General features: G+C 47.3%; 1 protein-coding gene across 2 annotated transcripts; it reads left to right on the forward strand.

The window, feature by feature from the left end:
- Positions 1-243: 243 nt before the first annotated feature.
- LOC101952334 (TRPM8 channel-associated factor 2-like) lies at positions 244-23107 on the forward strand. 2 transcript variants are annotated; one of them, XM_065570645.1, is made up of 8 exons: positions 244-394; positions 3739-4368; positions 6986-7965; positions 13440-13534; positions 16452-16665; positions 18220-18459; positions 21141-21478; positions 22802-23107. In XM_065570645.1, the coding sequence occupies exons 2-8, from the start codon at positions 3752-3754 to the stop codon at positions 23039-23041; spliced, it is 2724 nt and encodes a 907-aa protein (XP_065426717.1). In that variant the 5' UTR covers positions 244-394; positions 3739-3751; the 3' UTR covers positions 23042-23107. The 2 variants fall into 2 exon arrangements, with proteins under 2 accessions (XP_065426717.1, XP_065426715.1); XM_065570643.1 differs by lacking the exon at positions 244-394 and adding an exon at positions 490-633.
- Positions 23108-23263: the final 156 nt, after the last annotated feature.

The following is a 23263-nucleotide window of genomic DNA, read 5'->3' on the forward strand; positions in this document are numbered from 1 at the left end:
GAAGGGCTCAGGGCGAGAGTAGGAGTGTGGGGGTGAGGGCTCTGGCTGGGACTGGGGATAAGGTATTTGGGATGTGGGAGGGGCTCAGGGCTCGGGCAGAGGGTCAGGGTGTGGGGGGATGAGGGCCTAGGGCGCCAAGTGCTTGGGGGGTGTCTGGGATTTTTCCTCCCTCCCCTTCCTTCCCCTCATGCAGAGTGTGGCAGGGCTGATTGGGCACCTAGGCCAGATTTAGCTGCTCCCATTGACCTCCAGCAGGCAGAGTCCCTCCCCCGCTCTCCCCCTCCCCCTGCCTCAGCGTCGCATTGCCAGCAAGCTGCTGGGGAGGGGCTGTGTGCTCTGCAGCCTGTTTGGTTTCGCTTCATGTAGAGCCAGCGTCTGACCGGGGTGTGGTAAGGTGAGTTCTGTGGGGGCTGTCAGGGAGCAGGGGGGTTTGGCTGAGTTGGGAGTTCTGGGGGGCTGTCGGGGCGGGGGAGGGCTGCTGCCCCCCCCCCCCCCCCCGCACTGCGCCAGCTCCTCCATGGCTGGGGCTCGCCGCCGCTGCCGCCACAAGAAGGATGCTCTGGCTCTCCGGTGCCTCCGGAAGGCAGATGCTCCCTGACAAGCTGCTGCAGCGGCCCAAGCCTGGCAAACCCAGTGAGTGTACTTGGGGCAGGGACCGCTGGGGTGGGGTGGGCTCGCAGGGGGGCTGTGCATTTCAAGGGGAGTTCAGGGGGCGGGGAGGGGGGAACCTGGTCTGGGGAGCAGCCCCGGGGCCTATAAAGGCTCATTGGGATTTACCCCTCAATGAACTGATGTGCGGGGGGAGGGAGGCGCGCAAGGTGGAAGTTTCTCCCAGGGCGCAAAATATCCTTGCACCGGCCCTGGCTGCAGGAAGCGGCGCAGGACGAGGGATGTGCTGGCCGTGGCTTCTCGCAGTCCCCATTGGCCAGTGGTAGCCGCGATTGGCTGAACCTGAAGATGCAGCAAGTAAACACACTGGCTCGGTCCGCCAGGGGGCTTACCCTGGTGGGCCGCGTGCCGAAGGTTGCCAATCCCTGGGATAGGAGAAACGGGGGCCCAGCATGCGGATCCCCTTGGCAGCAGCTGGGGCTCCCCTGTTAAGCAGGCTCGTCAAACTCTCACCCTGACAAGCCCCACTTCCCCTGCATCTGTACCACCCCGATAAGCCCCACCCCCAGACATTCTCCCCAGTGAGCCCCAACCACCTGCACCTGGACCCCCACCCTGCTGAGCTTCAACCACTTTCACTTGGTCCCCCATGTAGACTCCCATTGCCCCTGCACCTGGCACCTCCCTGTGCATCCAGATCCTGCACTGAGCTTCCTGCACCCAGACTGCCCCACACAGAACCCTCTTACCCCCTCTACAGAACCCTCTTACCCCCATCTGGATACCCCCACACTAAGTCCCTCAGCACTTGGATCCTGCTCCCGGGTTGAGCCTCCCTGCCCACATCTGGTGTGCCTGGCGCAAAAGGGGCAGGGCCCCAGGGTGTTTCTGTGGCAGGTATGGCCCTTGTTCTGTGTCAGGTTCAGCCTCACTGGCAAGTCCCTGTCCCAGGGGGACGGGGGAGGCTGCAGGGTATTCTCCCACCTCCATGCAGCTAGTGGCCTGTGCTCCCCACTGCCATGGTGGAGCTTCCATATATATATATATATATATATATATATTTTTTTTTACAATAAATAAATCAGAATTTTAAAATATTATGCACAGAATTTGACGCAGAATTCTCTCAGGAATATGGGGCACTGTACAGCTGTGATGGTGGGACTGTGAAGGGGGTGCTGGACAGTTGGGGATCTGTGAGTGGGGGAGATGGGCAGGGGGTATGGTGTGCAGGGTGCTGTGTAGTTGTGGTGGGAGTTCAGCGGGAGGGGTCTCTAGGCAGTGGGTACTGGGCATAGGGATCTGTGGGGGAAGTCTCTGGGTGAGGGGGCACTGGCATAAGGGCAGGGCACTGGGCAGGGGGACAGGGCTGGGGGGGGCCATTGTGCGTCTAACAGTTTTTGGTCTGTAAATAGTGCCCTTGTCTGGGCTGAGTGGAGCCACTCCCGCTGCACTACGCCTCATTGCCCCAAACCGGCCCCTCGCTCTGTGGATTGCCCCCCATCACATGCCCTATTTCTCCAATGGGGGGCCACAAATATGTTTGGCGCCGGGCCCACAAAAAGTTAATCCAGCACTGGCCGCAGGCACTGAACCCTGGCCACGTGGCAGAGGGTGCCGACTTCTGGCTCTGGCCACGCTGCGGCAGGGCTCACCACCCACCCCCATCACTCCTGGCTCCCGCTGCATTTCTGACCCTGCGTTCACCCGCCCCCAAATTGCATCTGGACTCAGCTGTCTTCCTGGCCCCGCATTCATCTCTCACATCACTCCGGGCCCCCCACTGCCTCCCTTGTCCCCATATCCATCCCACCATTACCCTGGGCGCCTGCTGCCTCCCCCTCCAACCTCCCCATCCAGGGCTTAATTTGTCCTGAGGCTTCCTGAGAAAAGTGATATTTACAAACATGCAAGTATCAATTTTTCACAGCAGACTCATTAGCTAGTTGGGAGGCTGTGAAAAGTGATGTGTATGTTTGTTAATATCGCTTAACATTTTTCACATGTAACTACTAAGTGTACTGTGAAAAGTGGTATTAACAAATACCACTTTTCAAAGCATTAATTTTATTACTGAGTCTGCAAAAAAAAAAAAAACCACCCTACATAAATTACGATTTGGATGTGTACATGTGCATATTTATTTGTTTTTCCTAAAGTTAATTACATATTTTAGGGAAAAGTGTCAGTGCGGCCACCAGCAAGAGTTGGTGGCCGCACTTTGAGGCCACCAAAAATTTTGTTGTGAGAACCCCTGATATAGACACACATACACACAGTATCTTCCTTGATTTCTTATCAATACCTATGAATGAGCCTAGCCTGTTAACCCGTTCTAGGTTCTCTTTGATGCCCACACACAAGTGCATTGTCCTGGTTACAACTGCAATGTGTGGAAGAAACGAACTCCACTCTCAGGTTGGAAGCAACAAAATTAGAGACAGCTTTATTCAGCACATGCAATTGCAAGGGAAGAACACAGCTGACAGAGAGCATCTCTGCCTCAGTTTCTCCAAAGTACAAGCAAAATCACACAAGCATTTATACCTCTTTGTGATGTGAATTAATTAAAAACATCTGCATTTTATTTAGGCTATTTGCTATCTATTCCAGTATTTTCTCACTTTCTCTTCTCGAACATCGTTATCTCAAGGCTAGGTCACACTGACGATTCTGCTGTTTTCCATTCGCTTCTGACGTGAACCCTGCTTCTACAGGTCTCGCGATATTAGGCTAAGACTTGACAGAACAATTACTCTGTCTCTGACACTTAAATGGCTGCACGTAAACTCTCTCTTTCTTTCCCTGCTTCCACAAATGCCTCTCAACATGCCTTTAAGGTTCATACACAGGTTACTCATCTGCTGATCCTAACCTGAGATGGTTTGACAGTGTCAGAGTCACCTCCTCCAAAGGGGGTTTAAACAAGCATTTACGATGAGTAACTGGTGGGGGAGGAGGTGGAGGCAGGTGAGTTTCTTTGGCATCTGGGAATGAGACATGTTGATTGTGGCCTGTGCTTGTATCTGAGCATCCTTCACACTAATCCAGGAGAGGCAAAGAAGGATAAATAAATCCTCTTCTGAATGTCTTTACCATAAGAAAAACTATTATTTGTCTTTCCCGTAGACAAGACAAGAACATGGATCCTTCAGCTGCCTATGATTTGCTGGTGGACGGTGTCCAGGACTGGGATCTTACCGGTGACTCTGTTCCTTGTGAGCTGCTGCTCATTGGCGAGACTGCCTTCCCAGTGCTGGTGAACCCCCAGGGGCAGGTCCTGATCGCCGCCTCACAGTATGGGAAGGGCCGGATGGTGGTCGTCTCTCATGAGAGCTACCTGGGGAGCCCCAAGATGGCTCGGTTCCTACGCAATGCTGTGGGTTGGCTCAGTCCCTCCCCAGGAGCAGTGGTTGGTGTCCAGAAGAGCTTGAGCTCCCTGCTGAGTATTCTCAGTAGTTCTGGCACCCGAGTGCAGCCCAGTGAGGAGCTCATTGCCTCATTTGGGGTTTACTGTATGGATGCCTATGATGCTGCACAGGGGAGGGAGCTGATCCAGTTTGTGAAGAGAGGAGGAGGTCTGCTCATTGCGGGTCAGGCTTGGCACTGGGCCTCTGGACACAGAGCAGAGAGAGTGCTGTTTGATTTCCCTGGGAACCACGTAACCAGTGTGGCTGGCGTTTATTTCACTGATATATACGGTGAGACGGGGATCTTTAGTGTCTCAGACAAAGTGCCTGCAATTCCCTTGATCGCTCCGTGAGTATCTGAAATCATTTCCTATGTATTAAAACTTGCTGTTAAAACTGTAAGAAAATTACTCCTGGGGGATTTCTATGCCACTGCACATGTGCAGAATTTATGTTCCCTGCAGATTTCATTGCTTCCATGCAGAAAAATGACTTTCTGACAGGGAAGCAAAGGGAAGCCACAAGAACAGTCATGAGATCCTCCCCAGCAGTATGTTTTGGGTGCCCAGGGCAGCTGACAGAGAGGTAAATCATTGTGGGGCAGGGGGCAGGACTGGAGAAGACCCGACTGGTGGCTCCTACCCTGCGCTGGACTCAGCTGCTAGTCCCGACTGGGCTGGAGAGGATGGGACTTCCTCCTCCCTTACACGGCATCCAGAGTCATGTCAGACCCATTCCTAGATTTCTCCCCTTGGTGTAGGAAGCTCTGCAAACACTTCCCCTACTCCCGTGCCTCATGCACCCATCGCTCCTTAGCTGCAGGGGGAGGGATGCCTGTACAAGGAGCTGCTCCCCCATCACCCAACCCCTGTACATCCAGAGCCCCTCATACCCAGACCCTCCTGACAAGCCCCACTCCCCCTGCATCTGGACCACCCCGATGAGCCACCCACACCTGGATTCCCTACCCCACTGAGCCCCACTTCCCCTGGTATCTGGACACCCCCCCACAACGCTAAGCTGTCCACACCAAGACCCCCCTGCTAATCTCTATCCCCCACACAACCAGACCCCACCTTGGTGAGCCCCAATCACGTTCACCTGGACCCCCCCACAGAGTCCCATTACCGTTGCACCCACAATCCTCCCAACAAGCCCCTGTGCATCCAGATCCCCCCGGAACCCGGATCCCCCACTGAGCCTCCCGCACCCAGATTGCCTCACACAGAACTCTCTCAGCCCACACCTGAATCTCCCCATACTAAGCCCCTCCACATTAGGATCCTGCCTTGCTGAGCCTTCCTCCCACACCTGGTGCACCTGGCACGGAGGGGCAGGCCCCTGAGGTGTTTCTGGGGCGACCCAGTCCTTGTGCTATGTCAGGGTTGGGGGCAGCTTCATCGTTGAGTCAGTGTGCCGGGAGGGAACTGCAGAGTGATCTCTCACCTCTGTGCAACCTGTGGCCTGTGCTCCCCAGTGCCATGCTGGAGCCTCCACATTTATTTGACAAATAACATTTGCAGAATTTTTAATGTTTTGGCACAGAATGTCCTCAGGTATAGAATATATTCTTAAATGCTGCAATGTTGGAAAGGGTATTATTTTCCAGCACCTCAGGGGGTATGTGGGTCCTTATCCCTGGAGGAGGAAAAAGGAATTAACAGGAAAGAAATCAAACCAGAATCTTGCTAAAGAAGTTTGGGAAAATGTTTGACTTCTGGGGACTGTGATGTTCTGAATGAGTTCAGGTGACTCATGAAGTTCTAAGCCTGAGACAAGGCAAAAACAGAATCCTTAAACTTTTTGTGTGTGTATTTCAATAAGCAGGGATCCTGCTACTTATTTGTGATCTGAAATATTGATTTAGTATAGAAACATGAGCAATAATTGACCTTTAAGTAGTTGTGCTCCACAAATGTCTGTTTACGTATAAAGGATGGATGCTCACATGACAAAATGCTGGTACATACTTTTCTGAAATACAATGAGCCCTTTACTGCTGCGCAAAGGAAATTCTCTAAGTTCTGATTATATAAATTAGCTCAGAACCAATGAATACAAAATATTCCTCATACCTTATCCTCTGCTCTGCCATCCGGTATTTCATCTCTCTTCATGAATCCTCTTACTCTGTTTTGTTTCGTATCTCTCATTCTCATCTCCTTACCCTCTGTTGCACTGGTTTTGCCAAGCCACATCACATAGGATAAAGAGATAAGAAAAAGTGACATGAAATTGCCACAGAACAGTGCAGGGTAAGAGGATAAGAGGCTCACTTTGCTTTAGAATAATGGTTCTCAAACTGAACAGGAGTACTTGTGGCACCTTAGAGACTAAGAAATTTATGTCTCTAAGGTGCCACAAGTACTCCTGTTCTTTTTGCAGATACAGCCTAACACGGCTGCTACTCTGAAGGTTCTCAAACTGGGGGTCAGGAGACAAAGTGGGTTGCAATCCTGTTTTAATGGGGTCACCAGGGCTGAAGGTTGAGCCCTACTGCCCTGGGCTCAAGCCAAAGCCTTGGCCCCGCTATCCTGGGCCAGAGCTCAATGGCTTCAGCCTGGGGTGGCGGGGCTTGGACTTTGGACTTCAGCTTTGCCCCCCAACACACCTGGGGCTGCAGGGCTCGGGCTATGGTCCCACCTCTTGGTGTCATGTCGTACTTTTTGTTGTCAGAAGGGGGCCACGGTGCAATAAAGTTTGAGAACCCCTGCTTTAGAATGATTATTCAGAACAATTGCAACTACAGGTGGAGCACAGTCTCTCTGATGAAGGCAGCTAATAATAATGCCTAGAAGTTTCCATCAGTAGATCTCAAAGTGAAGAGATCTTTGTAAGGTGATTTCAGAATATTTGGATATTGCTGTAGGGCAGAGCAGAGATACTACACAAGCTTCCTCTTCCATCTCATGACACTGTGACAGTGCTGGCATGTGGCTTGACAGGAACATCTCTTGGTTTTGCAGGCATGGGCTAGATTTCAGCAGAGACTTAAACCTTCTCCTAAGAGGTGTGTCAGAGCTAGACATAGTGACAGATGGTGTCCCCTCTCACCTGCTGGTCCATGGCACATTGGCCTTCCCCCTTGGCTTGGACAACGCCTATCAATGCTTTCTTGCAGCATCTCACTATGGCCAGGGCCGTGTGGTGGTGGCAACACATGAGGTTCTTCTTAGCACCCCGAAGCTCACAGACTTCATCCTCAATGCCATTCACTGGCTGGGTGCTGAGAAGAAAGGGAGAATTGGCATCAATCCCAATCTGAAGAACCTTCATGACTTGTTGACTCAAAGGCAGGTGGTGTGCGAGATCTCAGAGCTTACCGACAATCTCAACATCTACTGCTGCCAGTCCTACAGTGACAACGAAGCCGAGAAGATCCATGAGTTTGTGGCAGAAGGAGGGGGCCTGCTGATTGGAGGTCAGGCTTGGTGGTGGGCTTCTCAGAATAAGAGCCAAAACGTTCTGGCTGAATATCCTGGCAACAAAATCCTCAATGGATTCGGGATCAGCATCCTGGGGGAAACCATGGAGGTAGGCAAGTACCCAGTGTTACGACCCGAAGAGCAGCAGGGACATTACCACTTCCGCAGGGCACTCGCTCAGTTCCAGCAGCACCTAGACAAGAAGGAGGAACTCCAGCCCCCAGTGACAGGCTGGCTTCAGAAACTCAGCCAGGACTGCGCCAAAGTCCTTCAGATCCCAGTCAAAAATGGCCACGTCTACACCTCATTGTACCACATCCTGTACGAGATGGTGCAGAGCAATGGGATCTCACCGGTGAGCAAGGAACACCCAGTCAAGAGGCACTCCAAGGAGGTCGTGCTGCTTCACGTGGCTACAGCATTATGCCAAACCAGCATTATATCCGACACTGCGAGGCTAGCGCTCTGTGAACTCCCCACAGTCTCTAGCACCACTGTGGAAATCAACTGCACAAACACAGGTGAGAGAATCTGTCCTTCCTCACTAATCTCCCCTCCCCGTTTCAGCATGGAATGGCCTGTAGAACACGGGTATAACAGTGTACAACTCTCCATAGCCCTGATCACATAAATCACACCTGTAACATTGTGTGCAGAATAGAGCTGCTAGAGATGGAAAGGCTCCTCTTGGGTTACGTTTAGCTTCTGCTTCAGGACCAGACTTAGGCTTTCCCCTAAAGTCAATTCTCCATTTTTATCTAGTCCAGTTTTAAATTATTTGAGTGATGGGACTTCTGTAACTTCTCTGATCCAAGATCTAATACACCTCACCATCAGGAAACATTTCTAAACATTCAGCCTTAATTTACTTTCGTCAGCTTCATCCCATTCCTGCTAATTACACCCCTTTGGAGCATCCCAAACAATTGCTCTCCTCAGAGTTTACAGCTTTCGAATTAGAACTTTTCAGGATTTTTTTGTCAACAATTTTTTTCAACAAAAGCCAAGAACAACAATTGGCTGATCTTTCTCTTCCATCTTCTGACCAGTTTGATGAAAATCTGCAAAAGTTTCCCTATTTTACCCTGGTTTTTGATCAGCTCTATTTCAAAGAAAGCCCCTTCTCCCTCCATATTTGGGCATCATTTGGCTAAACTGGATGGGTAAAATCCTGGCCCAACTCCAATCAATGAGTTTTGCCACTGGGACAGGATTTCACGTTACCCATTTCCTTCCTAATCTTCATCAGCAAATCCCTCCAGCCCCTTAATCCAGAGTTCAGTTTGCAATGAAAGGTTATGGGGCTCAAGCAATTAGGGGCTGGGGCTCAAGCAATTTTTTTACGTTCATAACCGATGCAGCAAGCCCAGAGGTACCGAGCTATGAACAGACCTGCCTAGAGGTGACGGGGCTCAGCCTTGGCAAGCCCTGGCACAAATTAAGGACTTCCTTAATCATTCCTGTTGTGTTTCTCTGTATTCCCTCCATTTTATTGATATCTTAATGGAACAGATGTTCCCAATACTGAATCCAATATTTCTGGTGCAGTCACCAGAAAAGCAGAGAGAGAGACCCTTACCTCATATTTTACAATGTAATTAAACCTCTGCCCATGTAGCCCCAAAATTCACATTTGCCATTTTGCTGAGGCATAACATTGCAAGCTCATGTCTAATTATGTCTATCATCACTGGAACTACTGCTTTTCGATAAATGCATGTTTTAGTCAAGCTATATTATCTTGAATTTGTCCGGGATGAACTACTTTGTGCCCATAGTCCTATATTTCTCTCCAAGGTGGTATTCAAAGGTCACCTTATTGAGCCTATTGGCCTGCCAACATTCGTTCCATGCCTGCATGACATTGCGGGAGAAACGCTTTTTCATATACTAGATTTAAAAGGTCCTTGGGATGTTACTTGAAGCAGACTAAAACCCTTAGAAAGTCCATGTAACTTTTTATTTCATTTGATACCAATTCACTGGACAGTGCTATTTGCCAAGAAGAATTTGTCTAAATGGGTATCAAAGTACATCTTCTGGCTTCCCCTCCCTAGCATGACACTAGAAGGTTATATCAATGTGAACTTAGTCACAGAGAAAGCTGCCACAACTAGCAATTTTGTAGTTCTCTTCTCTGAACTCATCAGCAAAGGAGCAATATGGTCCTCCCTCCACATGCTCCTGCAGCCTTATTGTTTGTTTGTGTTGAGAAGCCCATCTTGGACTCTCTGCATTCCAGAATTTATTTCCAAAATAGGGGAGAGGCCCAGTTCTCCGGCCTCCAAAGAAGTTGTTCATTTGTTTTGGGGATGTGGATGTCCCTTATTTTATGTAGGCCAAAGGTTTTTTCCTAATCAAAGTTGAGTTCCCACCTCCCCCGTTGAATAATACTATTCAGACTAAAAAGTCTCCCTGATACTGGTCAGTTCTCTTAGTCTATCCTATAACATTTTTTAAAATGCAACCGCCAACAACTTTCCATATCATTGTTAAAATTGCTATCTTTTCTTCTTTCTGCTTATCCTCAAGCTTCTTAATCTTCAAGATGAGAAGGGGAAGAATGAGAAGGGGAAATCACAGTAATTCTGCTTCTTTGAAAACATTATTTAAGAGGCTTTTCATCCATCCCTCTCTAAATTGGGTTTCTTCTTTGTGGGGCATTTATATTTCTTGCATCTCCTTGTTTTTACATTTCTGAGGCAACAGCTTAATGTTTCATATTTTGATTGGTATCCCTCGTTGAGCTTCACCTGCTGTTCAATTAAGAGAAAAGCATGGAGTGTTATGGCAGTGGCATGAGCGTATAATATAATCTAATGTGCGGATAGTGTATGATGACCAGTAATGTCTTCGCTCCTGCCGTACTTCCCTACACTGGAGATCTTAGATTTTTGCCCAAGGGAGTTCATTTGGTTTGTGCTAAGGAGCAGGAACCCAGGACCAAGGATCCTGAATAATGTTGTTTAAAGAAACCAGATTGAAGGATGTAATTTGCCCTTTTGCTTACAGCTCTGACATCAACAGCAGAATATCGTACAAATCACGTTGTTACAATGTCTGTATAATGGTAATGTTATAAATAAGAAGTTAATTTCCTAGGAGAATGCAGAGGAAGTATTAGCCCTCCCCTCAGTGATTTAACTACACCCCCTGAATTTCCCCAACACCCCCCCCCCCCAGTTTTGTGAACTAATTACATGCCAATTTAGTGACTGTTTGGAAATTTGAATTGAAATTGAAACATTAATATACACTTTAAAAGCATATACAGTGTATGATAAAATATGTGTATCTGAAAAAGTATAATAGATTTGAAAAGTATGAACACAGACTAGCTTCCTTATACAGCTGTTGTTTTTTATGACCATGTGAGTGCATTCATTTCGGTGACATTGGCCAACTTAATAATTTCAAATGATGATTTGTAAGCAAAGTCTAAATGAGCTCTCCCTGACAGCTAGTGATGAGCTGAGGCTGGGGAGAAAGGCTTCAGGGCCAGATTGTATTTACATTCACACCTAATCTACCTAGGTATACAGCAAACAGAGCTGTGTTACCCAAGTGATAGATTTTGGCTGGGGTTGGGTTACAAATCACTTGAATGCGGGGGATGAGGGGAGGAATGAAATGTTGTTGTTCTTATTGTATGAGTAAAGGGCAGTAGAACTGTACTTAGTCTGTGCTGATTGAGAGCATCAAGAGAGAGGGTGGGGACCTGTTCCTCTCCACTGTTTAAAGACAGAGCTGATCAGGCTCCATAGATAGTCTTTTGTTCTGTTAAGTGACCAATGCAGCTGAAAACACTGATAATCAGGTCCAAGTGCTTAGTCGTGCTGTGGGGATAGTGTTTCTGTGGAAGAGACAGCCCAGACTGCACTAGCAGTGAGGTTCCCCCACTGAGAGCTCAACTGAAATCACTGAGAGCTGGGTGGAACCTCAAGAGACCAACTCGCAGAGGTCACAGTGACAGGTGGCAGCAGAAGGTGACTGCGCAGGGCCATTGGCAACAGAGTGGTGGAGTGAACAGTGGCACAACAAACAGCAGTAGCCAGAGCGAACAGTGAGCCGCTGGAGGAACGAGCAAGGTGCTGTCTTGCCCCCCACCTGGGAGGTATACTCACGTGAAAGCACCTCTGAACTCTGAGTCTCCACTGACCAAGGACAACATCGGTGAGTTGGGTGTGGTGGAGGGAAAAGTGAGGGGCACGTTAAATAAACATTTGTTTGTTGGACTATATTTTAGTGACTTTACTCCAGAATGCTAGATTTGTGACTGGGAATGGAAACTTACATAAATATGTTTCCTAGGAGGCCAAGATTTTTAAAATGCATTATTTGCCAAGGTTGTTATCTCACATCGTTGCTATGTACTAATCATTTTTATTATCATAATTAATTTTTATATAAGAATGGTCATACAGGGTCAGACCAATGGTCCATATAACTTAGTATCCTGTCTTCTGACAGTGGTCAAGGCCAGGTGCTTCAGAGGGAATGAACAGAACAGGTAATCATCAAGTGATCCATCCCATGTTGCCCATTCCCAGCTTCTGGCAAACAGGCTAGGGACACTCAGAGCATGGTATTGCATCCCTCCCCATCCTGGCTAATAGCCACTGATGGACCTATTCTCCAGGAATTTATCGAGTTCTTTTTTTAATCCTGTTATAGTTTTGGTCTTCACAGCATCCCTTGGCAAAGAGTTCCATGGGTTGACTTTATGTTGTGTGAAGAAATAATTCCTTTTGTTTTTTTAAAACCTGCTGGATTACTTTTGCTACTACATTCAGAGAAGACTATTGCCATTCTCTCTCTCGTAAGTCTACTGTTGAAACCGCCTGGGTCATTAAACAATGCCATCCAGGCATCTGCTACAACAGTAGTAGAACTTTGTCCAGCAATAGAAGCTACATTTGGATCAATCAGAGAGCTATCCATTGAAAAAGTACTGGAAGAAGCAAAGACTTCAGTCCAGAAATTGACTAATGAAGGCATTTATATTGAATCCTTAAGTGAAGAAGACAAGATGTGTTTGTTAAGACAACTGAAAAAGTACACAGACTTGATTCTTAAAAATCTACAACAGCAACTTCTAGATTCTACTCAACCTCTACGTAGCTTTTACAGATGCCTGTCCTATAAAACACCAACAGTTGAGTGGAGTGAGGCACTACCAGCAATGGGGCTGCCATGTGATCAGGACAGAATAGAGAATTTGAACACAGAGTGGAATATCATATGATGAATGAATGAAGATTTGACTTCAACTTCTTTTTTATCATCACTAGTGGCTCAACCCGACCTTTGTGTTCTGTTTCCTGGGATGAAAGAAGTAGGAATTCATCTCTTGCTACTCCCAGTCACAACAGCTACAGTTGAGTGTTCTTTTTCATCATTGAATAGAATTTTGTGTTCTGAAAGAAGTCGCCTTCTGCCTGATCATGTGAATGAACTAAAGAGCATATCAATTGAAGGAATGGAAGTACCGGACACACGAGAAGCCACCAAAGATGAACGCATTGCATTCAAGAAGTTCATTAACAGAGTAGTGCAAAATTATAACAAGAAACCAAGAAGGATGTAGACGTAGTGCTTCATAGAAGGCTTAAGTAACCAACTTTAATTTGTGTGATGATTTTAAAACATCAGTTAAATCTAATAAAATGGTCATGAAACATTTTTCAGTTTTTACTATGGTGCCATAGAGCCCACCTTCACCCTCACAGTCTCACCCCTCATCGGCCCTGACACACCCCCCCCCGTAAATTCGAACACCCTACCCCAAAAATTCCAGGGGAAACCACTGCCTCCCCTGCTCCCCTACTCCATCTCACATGGAATACTCCTCACTCCCCAATGACATTCAGTGAGCGGAGACCCCTCCTCATGCAGACTGGCCATGCCATTCTCCTGATCCTTTCATATTGGAAAACAGACGGAGATGTTTAAGAGTAGCTCTGTGTTTAGACCTGTCCTCTGTGTTTTATGCCAGGTGATGCAGCATGGAGGAGCACAGGACTTTACCTTCCGCGTGGGAACACAGTGACCTTTGTATTTCCTAGCGCTGCTACTGGAGTTGGCCTGCAGGTGAAGTAATCATCCTTTCTGAAGCCTGTTACTGCACTTGAACTGTAGTTCTACTCGGAAATGTGACTACATAAAAAACGACACCTTATTGTACAGCTCTTCTCCCGGAGGGAATTCAGTTCTGTGGAAAGATAATGTCGTCTTGCTTTGTAGGAGCATTTACCATGCAGAGCAAACACAGGCAGCAGAGAGGGAGCTAGATTCTATGTCTTCTTGTGCATCATCAAGAGACTTGTTTACCAAGTTCTAATGAATTAGCCCATGAATGAATGTTAAGTTCTTTGGTTTAGGACCCAAATTATCTTATATATTTATTTAGGCCCAGATCCCCAAAAGCAGTTTGGCCCCTAACACCCAGTGAAATCAGTAGAAGTCGGGTGCCTAAAAACCTTTCAGGATGTGGGTCATAGTTCCTGGCACAGTGTGCCCCCAAGCTTGGAGCTCTCAAGTAGCTATAATATCAATACATGGTTACTAACAATAATGAGGTAGGACAGCTGAGTGATTGCGGTGCTTGACTAGGAACTTGTGGGGCCAACTGTCACTGGATCTCACACTGAAAATCTGCCTTCAGTTCACCCAGCTGCAAAATGGATCCCTGATCCATAGAGTTAGGGAAGTCAAAGAAGGTCAGAGGTGATGCGCAGTGCCACATCACTGCCTTGTGTACCTCAGCTATGGAAACTGATCCACCTTAAATTGCATCAACCTAATGAGCCATCGGTGGCTGGAGGCAGACTTTCAATAACAATAATCCATGAAGACCCATTGCACAAAGATTACAGGCCAGGACTAAGAGTCCTGGGCCCTTAAGCAAAGAACTTGTGAGTTTCCATTGATTTCACTGGAGTTGTGAGTGGTCACCTCTGAAAAGCCAGGCTTTCATTTTCTCTTCTCTAAAATGGAGATAATGCTCCCTCCTTTGCAGGGCTTTTGTGAAATTTAACTCATTGATGCCTATGAAGTGTGATATGAGCTTCAGATGGAAACTGCTATTGAAGCACAAACTATTAATACACCTCTACCTCGATATAACGCTGTTCTCGGGAGCCAAAAAATCTTACCGCGTTATAGGTGAAACCGCGTTATATCGAACTTGCTTTGATCCACCGGAGTGCACAGCCCCACCCTCCCAGAGCACTGCATTACCGCATTATATCCAAATTCGTATTATATCGGGTCGCATTATATAGGAGTAGCAGTGTAATTGTTTATTAGATGACACACTGAAGATGTAATAAAATGCCACTCCTCGTATGCTTTTACTCCTATGCTTTGTGAGGCCACTTTAAATACAGACTCTAAAGCAGAAAGACAGAACAGTGAGGTCTGTAAAGCTCACGTATCAGATCATTGCTCCATTGATTCCACTCGATTATAACTAAGGCTGCGAGTCTGTCACAGAGGTCACGGAAGTCACGGATTCTGTGACTTTCCGGGACCTCCAGGACTTCTGCAGTGGCAGGTGCAGCTGGCCTGGGGGCCACCTGAGCAGCTCGGGCAGCCCCCCAGGCCAGCCACACTAGCTACTGCTAGGGCAGTCTCGGGCCACTGCACACCTCCCCATAGGTGCTGGAACTAGGGGTGCAGCACCCCCTGGCTTGAAGTGGTTTCCATCACTTACAGGGTTTACTGTTTTGTTCAATGGCTCTCAGCACCCTCACTATGCAAATTATTTCAGTGCCCCTACCCCTTCCCTCAACAGCAGCAGGAATTTGGGTGTGTGAGGGGGCTGAGGCATGGGATTGGATTGTGGGAGTGGGTGAGGGCTCTGGGCGGCACTTACTTCGGAAGCAGCCAGCATGTCCGGCTCCTAGGTGGAGATGCGTCCAGGTGGCTCTGCGCTTTGCCCCTGCCACAGGCACCGAACCCACATATCCCATTGGCTGCGGTCGCCTGCCAATGGGAGTTATAAAGTGTGCACTCGGGGTGGGGGCAGCGCGCGGAGCCCCCCTGGCCACGCATCCGCCTAGGGGCCAAAGGGACATGCCAGCCGCTTCTGGAAGGCGCATGGAGCTAGGTAGGGAGCCTGCCAGCCCCGCCAGACCCCCTCTCTAGCTTTCCCAACACCAGTGGGGGTCCCGGGCCACTCCCTGTCCCAACCCTCCCCAGCATCAGTGGAGGTCCCGGGCTGCCTCCCCCCTCCAAGAGCACCTCTGGTGCCCCTGGGCTGCCCCTCCCACGAGCTTTATTCAGGGTATACAATACAAGTCACAGACAGGTCACAGGCCGTACATTTTTGTTTTCTGCCCATGGCCTGTCCATGACTTTTACTAAAAATACCCATGACTAAAACTTAGCCTAAATTATAACTATCTCCTTGGCCTAGATCCTGAGAGGTATTTAGGCACCTAACTCCCATTGCAATCCAGGGGAGCTAGGGCCCAGCTCCACAATGGGATTTAGGCACCTTAGTCCCAGCTTTAGGCACCACTGCAATGCACAAAACTCCTCCTTGGCCGCCACCTCACACTGTATGAGACAAAACTCATTTGGTCCCTACATATTCAGGGTTCAGTTTCCGCCTTTGGGTATGCAAACTGCCACCTCCCTCCAAGTGTCCAGATGCCTGTCTCCCGCATAAGTCCCAGCATGAGCCACAAAGCAGGGGAAGACGCATTGGCCCCCATATCTTGCCTGCATGGCCCCAAATTTGAGTCCAGTGATTAGAGCACTCAACCAGGATGTGGGAGATCCAGGTTCAATTCCCTTCTCTGCCTGATGGGGCAAAAAGATTTCAACAGGGACTAGCACCTCTCAGGGCAGGGCTCTAACCAGTGGGCTATGGGATATTCTGGTGTGGGGCTCCCGCAGTCTCTCCTGTTGAAGTTGTTCCACTTGGATAAGTGTTTAAACAATGGTCTGTAAAGTTCATTGCTCAGTTGTTCCCGTAACCAAGCCACCTTTTCATTTCCAGGTGCAGATTGGGTGTCACTCAGATGACCTCAGCAGAGCAGAGGAGCTGAAACGCCCCCCTGTGGTGATACGCAGATGTGATGTCAAAGACCAGGAGATGGCAGTCTCCTCTCTCTGGGGGGGCCTCATTTACATCATAGTGCCAAAGGGAAGCCAGCTGGGGGGAGTGTCTATCACTGTAAAAGGGGCTGTGCAGGCTCCTTTCTTCAGGCTTGGTAAGTGTGCTGGTAAATGGTCTGCACATCTCTTCTTAGCCAGTTTTGCTGCTGCTGCTGATGGTTGTGAAGAGACACACAGAGAAGTGCCTCTCTAATTATCCGTGATTTGGGCTTCATCAGTTTTCATGCCTTTATCATGTTGCTTGTTTAAAGTCCACTTCTGAGCAAGATCTTCTTTAGCTGCCTTCTTCCTGGTCATTTGTGTATTCACTAAACCTTGTTCTCCTCTGTCAGAGAGAATAAAGTATCTCTGCCAGCTTGATACCTTCATGTTTCTCACTAGATATTCAAGCAAGAACAAGGGTTATTTTGATAGCACCTTAAAATGCTATCAGGGAAGAGGATAAAGGCAGAAGATGAAACCAACATTGGCAGGGAGAGGAGATCGTAGTCTCATGCTTTTAGGGGTTCTCAAACTTCATTGCACCGCAGCCTGAGTCGACTCAAACAACACCGTCCCAAGTGTGTGTGTGTGGGGGGGAGAAAGCAGAAGTCCAAGGGTTTAAGCCCTGGGGGAGGAGCTGTAACCTGAGCCCTGTCACCCGGGGCTGAAGTGCTTGGGTTTCAATCCCAAGCGGTAGGGCTCTAGCGTCGGCCCTGGACCACAGCAAGTCTAACGCCAGCCCTGGCAACCGCTTTAAAACAGGTTGCAACCCACTTTGGGGTCCCAACCCACAGTTTGAGAACCACTGAGCTAGATGAATCCAGCAAAATCTCAGTTTTCTTATAGATGCACAGGGCCAAAGTTAGAGTTGCTGTATGTGCACAGGGGTCCACTGAAGTTAGTGGATTGGGATAGGACACACAGAGTCTGAATTTGGCTCACAAATTAATATCATGAATCATTCTTGAATCAATAATATTTTGAACATATTGTTCCCATATATTCCCATATCCCAAAATGACTTTCCTTGTGTTTGAATGTGCTTTAACCTCATGGTAAAATTCTCTGGGGAAAAAAAACAACCAGTAGTGTTTCTTATTTATACAGCCCTGGTGAGACCAAATGACATTTCATTGCAATTAGTGGACTGAATTGATCCTCACCCCTAGTCTTCATGTTAACAGAAGAACACACTTATTTCATTATTTCTGGCTGTTACTTATAACACTACTTAGAAAAGGGAAAAGTCTAATATAATTATTTGTTCAATAGCAGCTCTTGAAGGTCCCAATCAGGATCGAGGCCCCATTGTGCTTGGCATTGTACAAATGCAGAATAACAGATCATTTTTGCCTCAAACAGCTTATAATCTAAATTGAATAAAAGGTAAAACAGGGTCCCAGTCCACAAACTAATGAATATAGTGGGTGGGTTTCTATTTACTACAATGGACTTTGGATCAGTCTTTGAGAGAATGCAACCAAAAAAAGGAGGGGAGGAGGACAAAGGAAAATAAATCAAATCAAATCATGAGGTTACTTAAGTAGCTTCTGCTCATCTTTAAGGCTTCCAAGGGCCCCAAGTGAAATCAGCCAGACCCACCTGACACAGAACCAAATCTTCACGGGGATTTGTGCACTTCATCTCTCTCTTCCATATTGATGCAGGAAAGACATCTAAGAGCCAGTGGCTGACCTGCATCCGTCACTATCCAGCTCCGTGGGCAGAACTAGCTACCCAGAACATCATCTTAACGGTGCCTGCTGACAGCATCCGTCCCACAGACGATCCAGAGCCTTTGCTGACTCTCTGGGAGCGGATTATGGCAGCTGTAGCTGAGCTGGCAGCTACACCAGCCACGTTCCCTCGGCCAGAAAGGATTGTAGCAGATGTTCAGATCTCAGCCGGTGAGTACGGTGTATTGTCATAAAAGGCAAAAGAGCGACGCCCTGGGGTAAAGGATTGACTTGGAGGCTGGGAGCCAGGAACTTTTTAATTGCAATGCTGGTTCTTCCGCTGACTCTCACTATGACACCTTGGAGAGTCACTAACCTCTGTTGAGCTTTTCACCAAGACACAAGACGTGGCGAATACAGTGGGACCCTCTAACAGTGTATCTCTATTTATAGTGAAGCTTCTCTCCCAAGCACGCCCTTATTCTAGCTGTCAGCTCCTGCCTCAGTTTACTCTAGGAGCAGGGAAAAAGGAATTGGTTATACCCAACTCACAGTACAGCAGCCTTCCTTACCAGTGCAAAATTATTCTGCACAGCTAGAGCTAATCAAAATACCGAGAAGGAAAAATATATGCTATTAATAGAAGGATTTTTGTTCAGTTAGAAACTGGTCTGAAGACTTATTCAATGTTCATTACATTTATTCAATCAACTAGTGAGTTGCTTGGTCGATTCTGAAGCTTGAATACCCACCCTGATCCTTGTTAGATGCTCCATAAATGCCATTTATTTGCTTTTGATATCTCTCCAATTCTAAATTCCAAATTAGCAAATATTGTGACTGACTTAGTTACGCATTAGTGAACCGAACTTCAGCAGATTTGTGGTTTAGCAAATGTTAGTCAACCCCCTCCACCTACAATATACTTTCTAGTCCTTTGTTCATTCCTAGATTTAAATGACTCCAACCATGGAGCTTCTTTTGGAGAAGACCATTCCATATTCTATGTTAGTAGATCTCATCACTATAAATGTCTCTTGGTCAATTTCATCACGCTATGATTTCATCATATTATGCATCCTTGTCCAGCTGTACAATTATGTCAATGAGGCTACGCTCCTGGACTGGGGCCAGAGCATGCAGCATTTTACAAAGCTGAGTGCCGTCTGAGGATGACTCAGTGCCATCTGAGGATGACTCAGTGGTCTGTCTGAAATTACTTGGTGGATGGCAGTCCAGTCCCCAATAGATTAATGTCCACACCAACAAACAACCATCATAATTAGAATTATTTGGGCCCTGTGTTCAGGGCCGGCTCTAACTTTTTTGCTGCCCCAAGCTAAAAAAAAGAGCGCCGCTCTCCATAGCGCTGCCATAACACACACACTCAGCACCGCGCCAGCACCCCCCCTGGCATAGCGCTGCGCCGCTGAACCCCCCCCGCCGCCGAACCCCGCTGCCAAACCCCCCCGCCGAACCCCCTCCAACCCCCCACGGAGCCGTGCCGCCAAACCCCCCAGCCTCCCCGCGGAGTGCCACCAAACACCCCCCCCCCCGCGGAGCACCGCGTCGCCAAAACCCCGCTGATCCCCCCGCCCCCCGCGGAGCGCTGCGCAATATATGTTCTAGTCCTTTGTTCATTCCTAGATTTAAATGACTCCAACCATGCAGCTTTCTTAGGAGAAGACTATTCCATATTCTACGTTAGTAGAGCTCACCACAATAAATGTCTCTTGGTCAATTTCATCACACTACTTATACATTCTTGTCTAGCTGTACAATTATGTCAATGGGGCTACGTTCCTGCTGATTGTTAAATGCTTTACTGGACTGGGGCCAGAGCATGCAGCATTTTACAAGACTCAGTGACATCTGAGGATGACTCAGTGGCCTGTCTGAAATTAATTGGTGGATGTCAGTCCAGTCCCCAGTAGATTAATGTCCACACCAACAAACAACCATAATCATTAGAGTTATTTGTGCCCTGTGTTGAGAATCAGATGCCAAGGATAGATTGGATCATAAAGACTGAACTAACTTCTCACCACAAGGGGTGGTCCCTCCAAGAAATTGCGATCAATTGAGAGGAGGTGGTGTGTAATTTAGAAGTTTGTTCTGCCACTGCCCAGCCTCTCTCTCTTTTGTGGATTTACTGAGTGTTTTGTTATTCAACCACAGTTGTCAATCCAGCACCTTTCTTCATGCTGAAATTGACTGTAACAAAGAAATTAAATATCAATACTAAATCAAACTACCCCTCCCCTTTTTCTCCCCCCTTCCCTCCCCCTGCAATCCAAGGGGATCAGCATCTCTGACACTCAGACCGTTTATTTCTAAAGAGCTGTATAATGAACACGGTATTAAACATTCTAAAATACAATAAAAACATTAGATCTGGGGACACCACTACAAAAATGTTCATGAATATCAGCTCTGTTGCTTTAATGCATCCTCCGTGGTGGTGTTTGTGCCTCTCTTGGCTTTGATTTCCATCAGCATTTGAGTTTCACTGTCACAAAAGGTCACAGAAAGTGAATTTCAGAGAGGTGTGCATGAATCTTTGCAGAAACTGAAATTTTAAACATGGGAGTATTCTCAGTGGAAGGGCCTGCACATACACCCCCAAACAGGTACAGCATTTACAACAAGATGACTTATCTGACCAGTCACAACATGGATCAAATTTTGATTATCAAATACACACACTGACTTGTTTTCAGTATTCATCCATTAACACTGATAAAGAATTAATTTGAGGAACTATCCAGGGGATAATTCCAGACCACAACAAAGGGTTTAATTGGTCCGATTTATTGTTCTTTGGGAATTACTTGCCAACTTCTAAAAAATACAGAACAACTTTCTTGAGCTGAGATCTCACCTTGACTGTCGGCTCCATCTCCCCCTTCCAGGCTGGATGCACGCTGGCTACCCTGTCATGTGTCATTTGGATTCAGTAAAGGAGTTGGTGAACATGAAATACATGCAAACGAATGGCCTTTGGGGTCCCATCCATGAGCTGGGACACAACCAGCAGCGGGCAGGCTGGGAATTCCCCCCTCACACTACTGAGGCCACCTGCAACCTGTGGTCTGTCTATGTGCATGAGAAGGTGCTGGGGATCTCCAGGGACAGAGCCCATCAAGATCTACAGCTGCAGCATCGCAATAAAAGAATCAGCGATTATCTTGGCAAAGGAGCCCAGCTAAAGGACTGGAATCTCTGGACTGCACTGGAGACCTACCTGCAGGTAACACAGAGAGATTCATAAGAAAGTGTCTGAATGCAAATGATTCTATAAAGGATGCTGGCTGGTTTGTATGTGCCACAAACATAGAAGCAGGTGGCAGGGGGAGAGAACTCAGAAACTTCTCCCTCAAAATTCAGGCCCCTCCCATTCGGGCTAAATAAGACTCACTATTCACTGAATGGCTTATTTATTCTACAGGCCTCAGTACAACATACTGACATGGAATTACCGACCTATTCCAGTGTGTCTAATAGAGGGCAGTGTTGGCACATTCACATCAGATAGCACATTTAATAATGCAGGTTAAATTGTTTCTGAAAAGTAACTATATAAAAAAGGCAACTTCAAACTCTAAGACACACTTCCTGTGTGCAGGCAGAATATGAGTCCCTCACTTTAGTGACTAAGGGATAGATTTTTAAGGGTATTTAAGTGCCTAAAAATGCAGATAGGCACCTGGTGGAATTTTCAAAAGGCACCTATTAGCATCTTTAGGATATTTTGATAAATCTGGCCCTAAAAACTAAGTTCTTACTCCTGTTAGTGCTACATAATCAGCAACATCTCAGAGAGAGGAAGGTGTATTATGCATCATCAGAGGTGTATATGTTCTAGTAGGTAACACAATGATGCAGAGAGTGCTGGGGGGGTGTGGTTCCCACATCACTCAGAGGAAGGAAGAAAGCATTAGTGCCCCAAGCCCTAACCCACTTTCATACTCACATACACACGACCCGAGGCTGGTCAAGCCTGGGTGTAACGTAATAAGAAGAGCGGGAGGGGTGGACGGGAGTTTTTGTCCTGGGCCCAGGTCGTCTGGAGTCAGCTGTGATCGCTGAGATGCTTTAGCTTTTAGGAGAGTTTTAAGTCCTGGGTTCCTTTGGGGGTGTTCCATTTAGGGACCTCTGCTCCTGATGCTTTTTGTACCAGTTAAAACCGCCTTTTTGTGGTCTTTTTAACTTTTTCAAAACACAACAGCTTCAGGGACGTGCAGCTCTGCTTCCGCCCACTTCCCAACCCCCCCGTTGTCTCGCCTGTGTTTTCCATCTCTGCAGCCCTGGTTCAGTGTACTTTTTCTTTTCTTATGGCTGTCTGTGGTTGAGTGGGAGAGAAACACAGCTGCAGATTTTTCATCTAGCACCATTGGGTTGTGACATGATCACTGAAATACAATTTCAGTACCTTACCCCAAAATGATATCATGATCAGATAACCATGTAATAGTCATGAGGTGTGATTAGCAATAAATGTAGGTTTTGTCCGTAATCCTCATAACATGGGACCAGGTGCACTTTTAATGCTGGTTTTTTTCATGCTCTTCAGCTGCAGGAAGCCTTTGGCTGGGAACCTTTCATTCAACTCTTCTCTGAATACCAGACAATGTCTAACATCCCCACAGACAACCCTTCCAAGATGAACCTGTGGGCAGAGAAGTTCTCTCGGCAGGTGAAGAAGAATCTGGCCCCTTTCTTTGTGGCTTGGGGCTGGCCCATCAAGGGGGAAGTCTCTAAGAAGTTGGCATCTCTGCCCAACTGGGATAAGAACCCAATGAAGAAAGTGTGATGCTTTATTCACATGGAATGGTGGCTGTAATTTTTAGAGATAATTCAGAGTCACTTGTCTTTCCTATAAGGCTAGATTCAAATCTGTTTGGTGCGAGTTTATTAATTATCTGTTTCATACTTGTTGGTATTTCTGAAGTAAGTTGCCTTTGCCATGTGAAGCAAACGTCTTCCGTGATCTGAATTTTCTGTTCCTTTCTCTGGGACAGCTTCTGCTAACTTT

This window comes from Chrysemys picta, chromosome 1 (genome assembly GCF_011386835.1).
Source record: "Chrysemys picta bellii isolate R12L10 chromosome 1, ASM1138683v2, whole genome shotgun sequence".
In the NCBI taxonomy this organism is placed as follows: domain Eukaryota; kingdom Metazoa; phylum Chordata; order Testudines; family Emydidae; genus Chrysemys; species Chrysemys picta.

Excerpts from the sequence above, each read along its gene's own strand:
- LOC101952334 (XM_065570645.1), top strand. The coding sequence starts at position 3,752 with ATGGATCCTTCAGCTGCCTATGATTTGCTGGTGGACGGTGTCCAGGAC. Across the intron at positions 16,666-18,219 it reads GGCTCCTTTCTTCAGGCTTG|GAAAGACATCTAAGAGCCAG; the intron begins GTAAGTGTGCTG and ends ATATTGATGCAG. Across the intron at positions 21,479-22,801 it reads CACTGGAGACCTACCTGCAG|CTGCAGGAAGCCTTTGGCTG; the intron begins GTAACACAGAGA and ends CATGCTCTTCAG.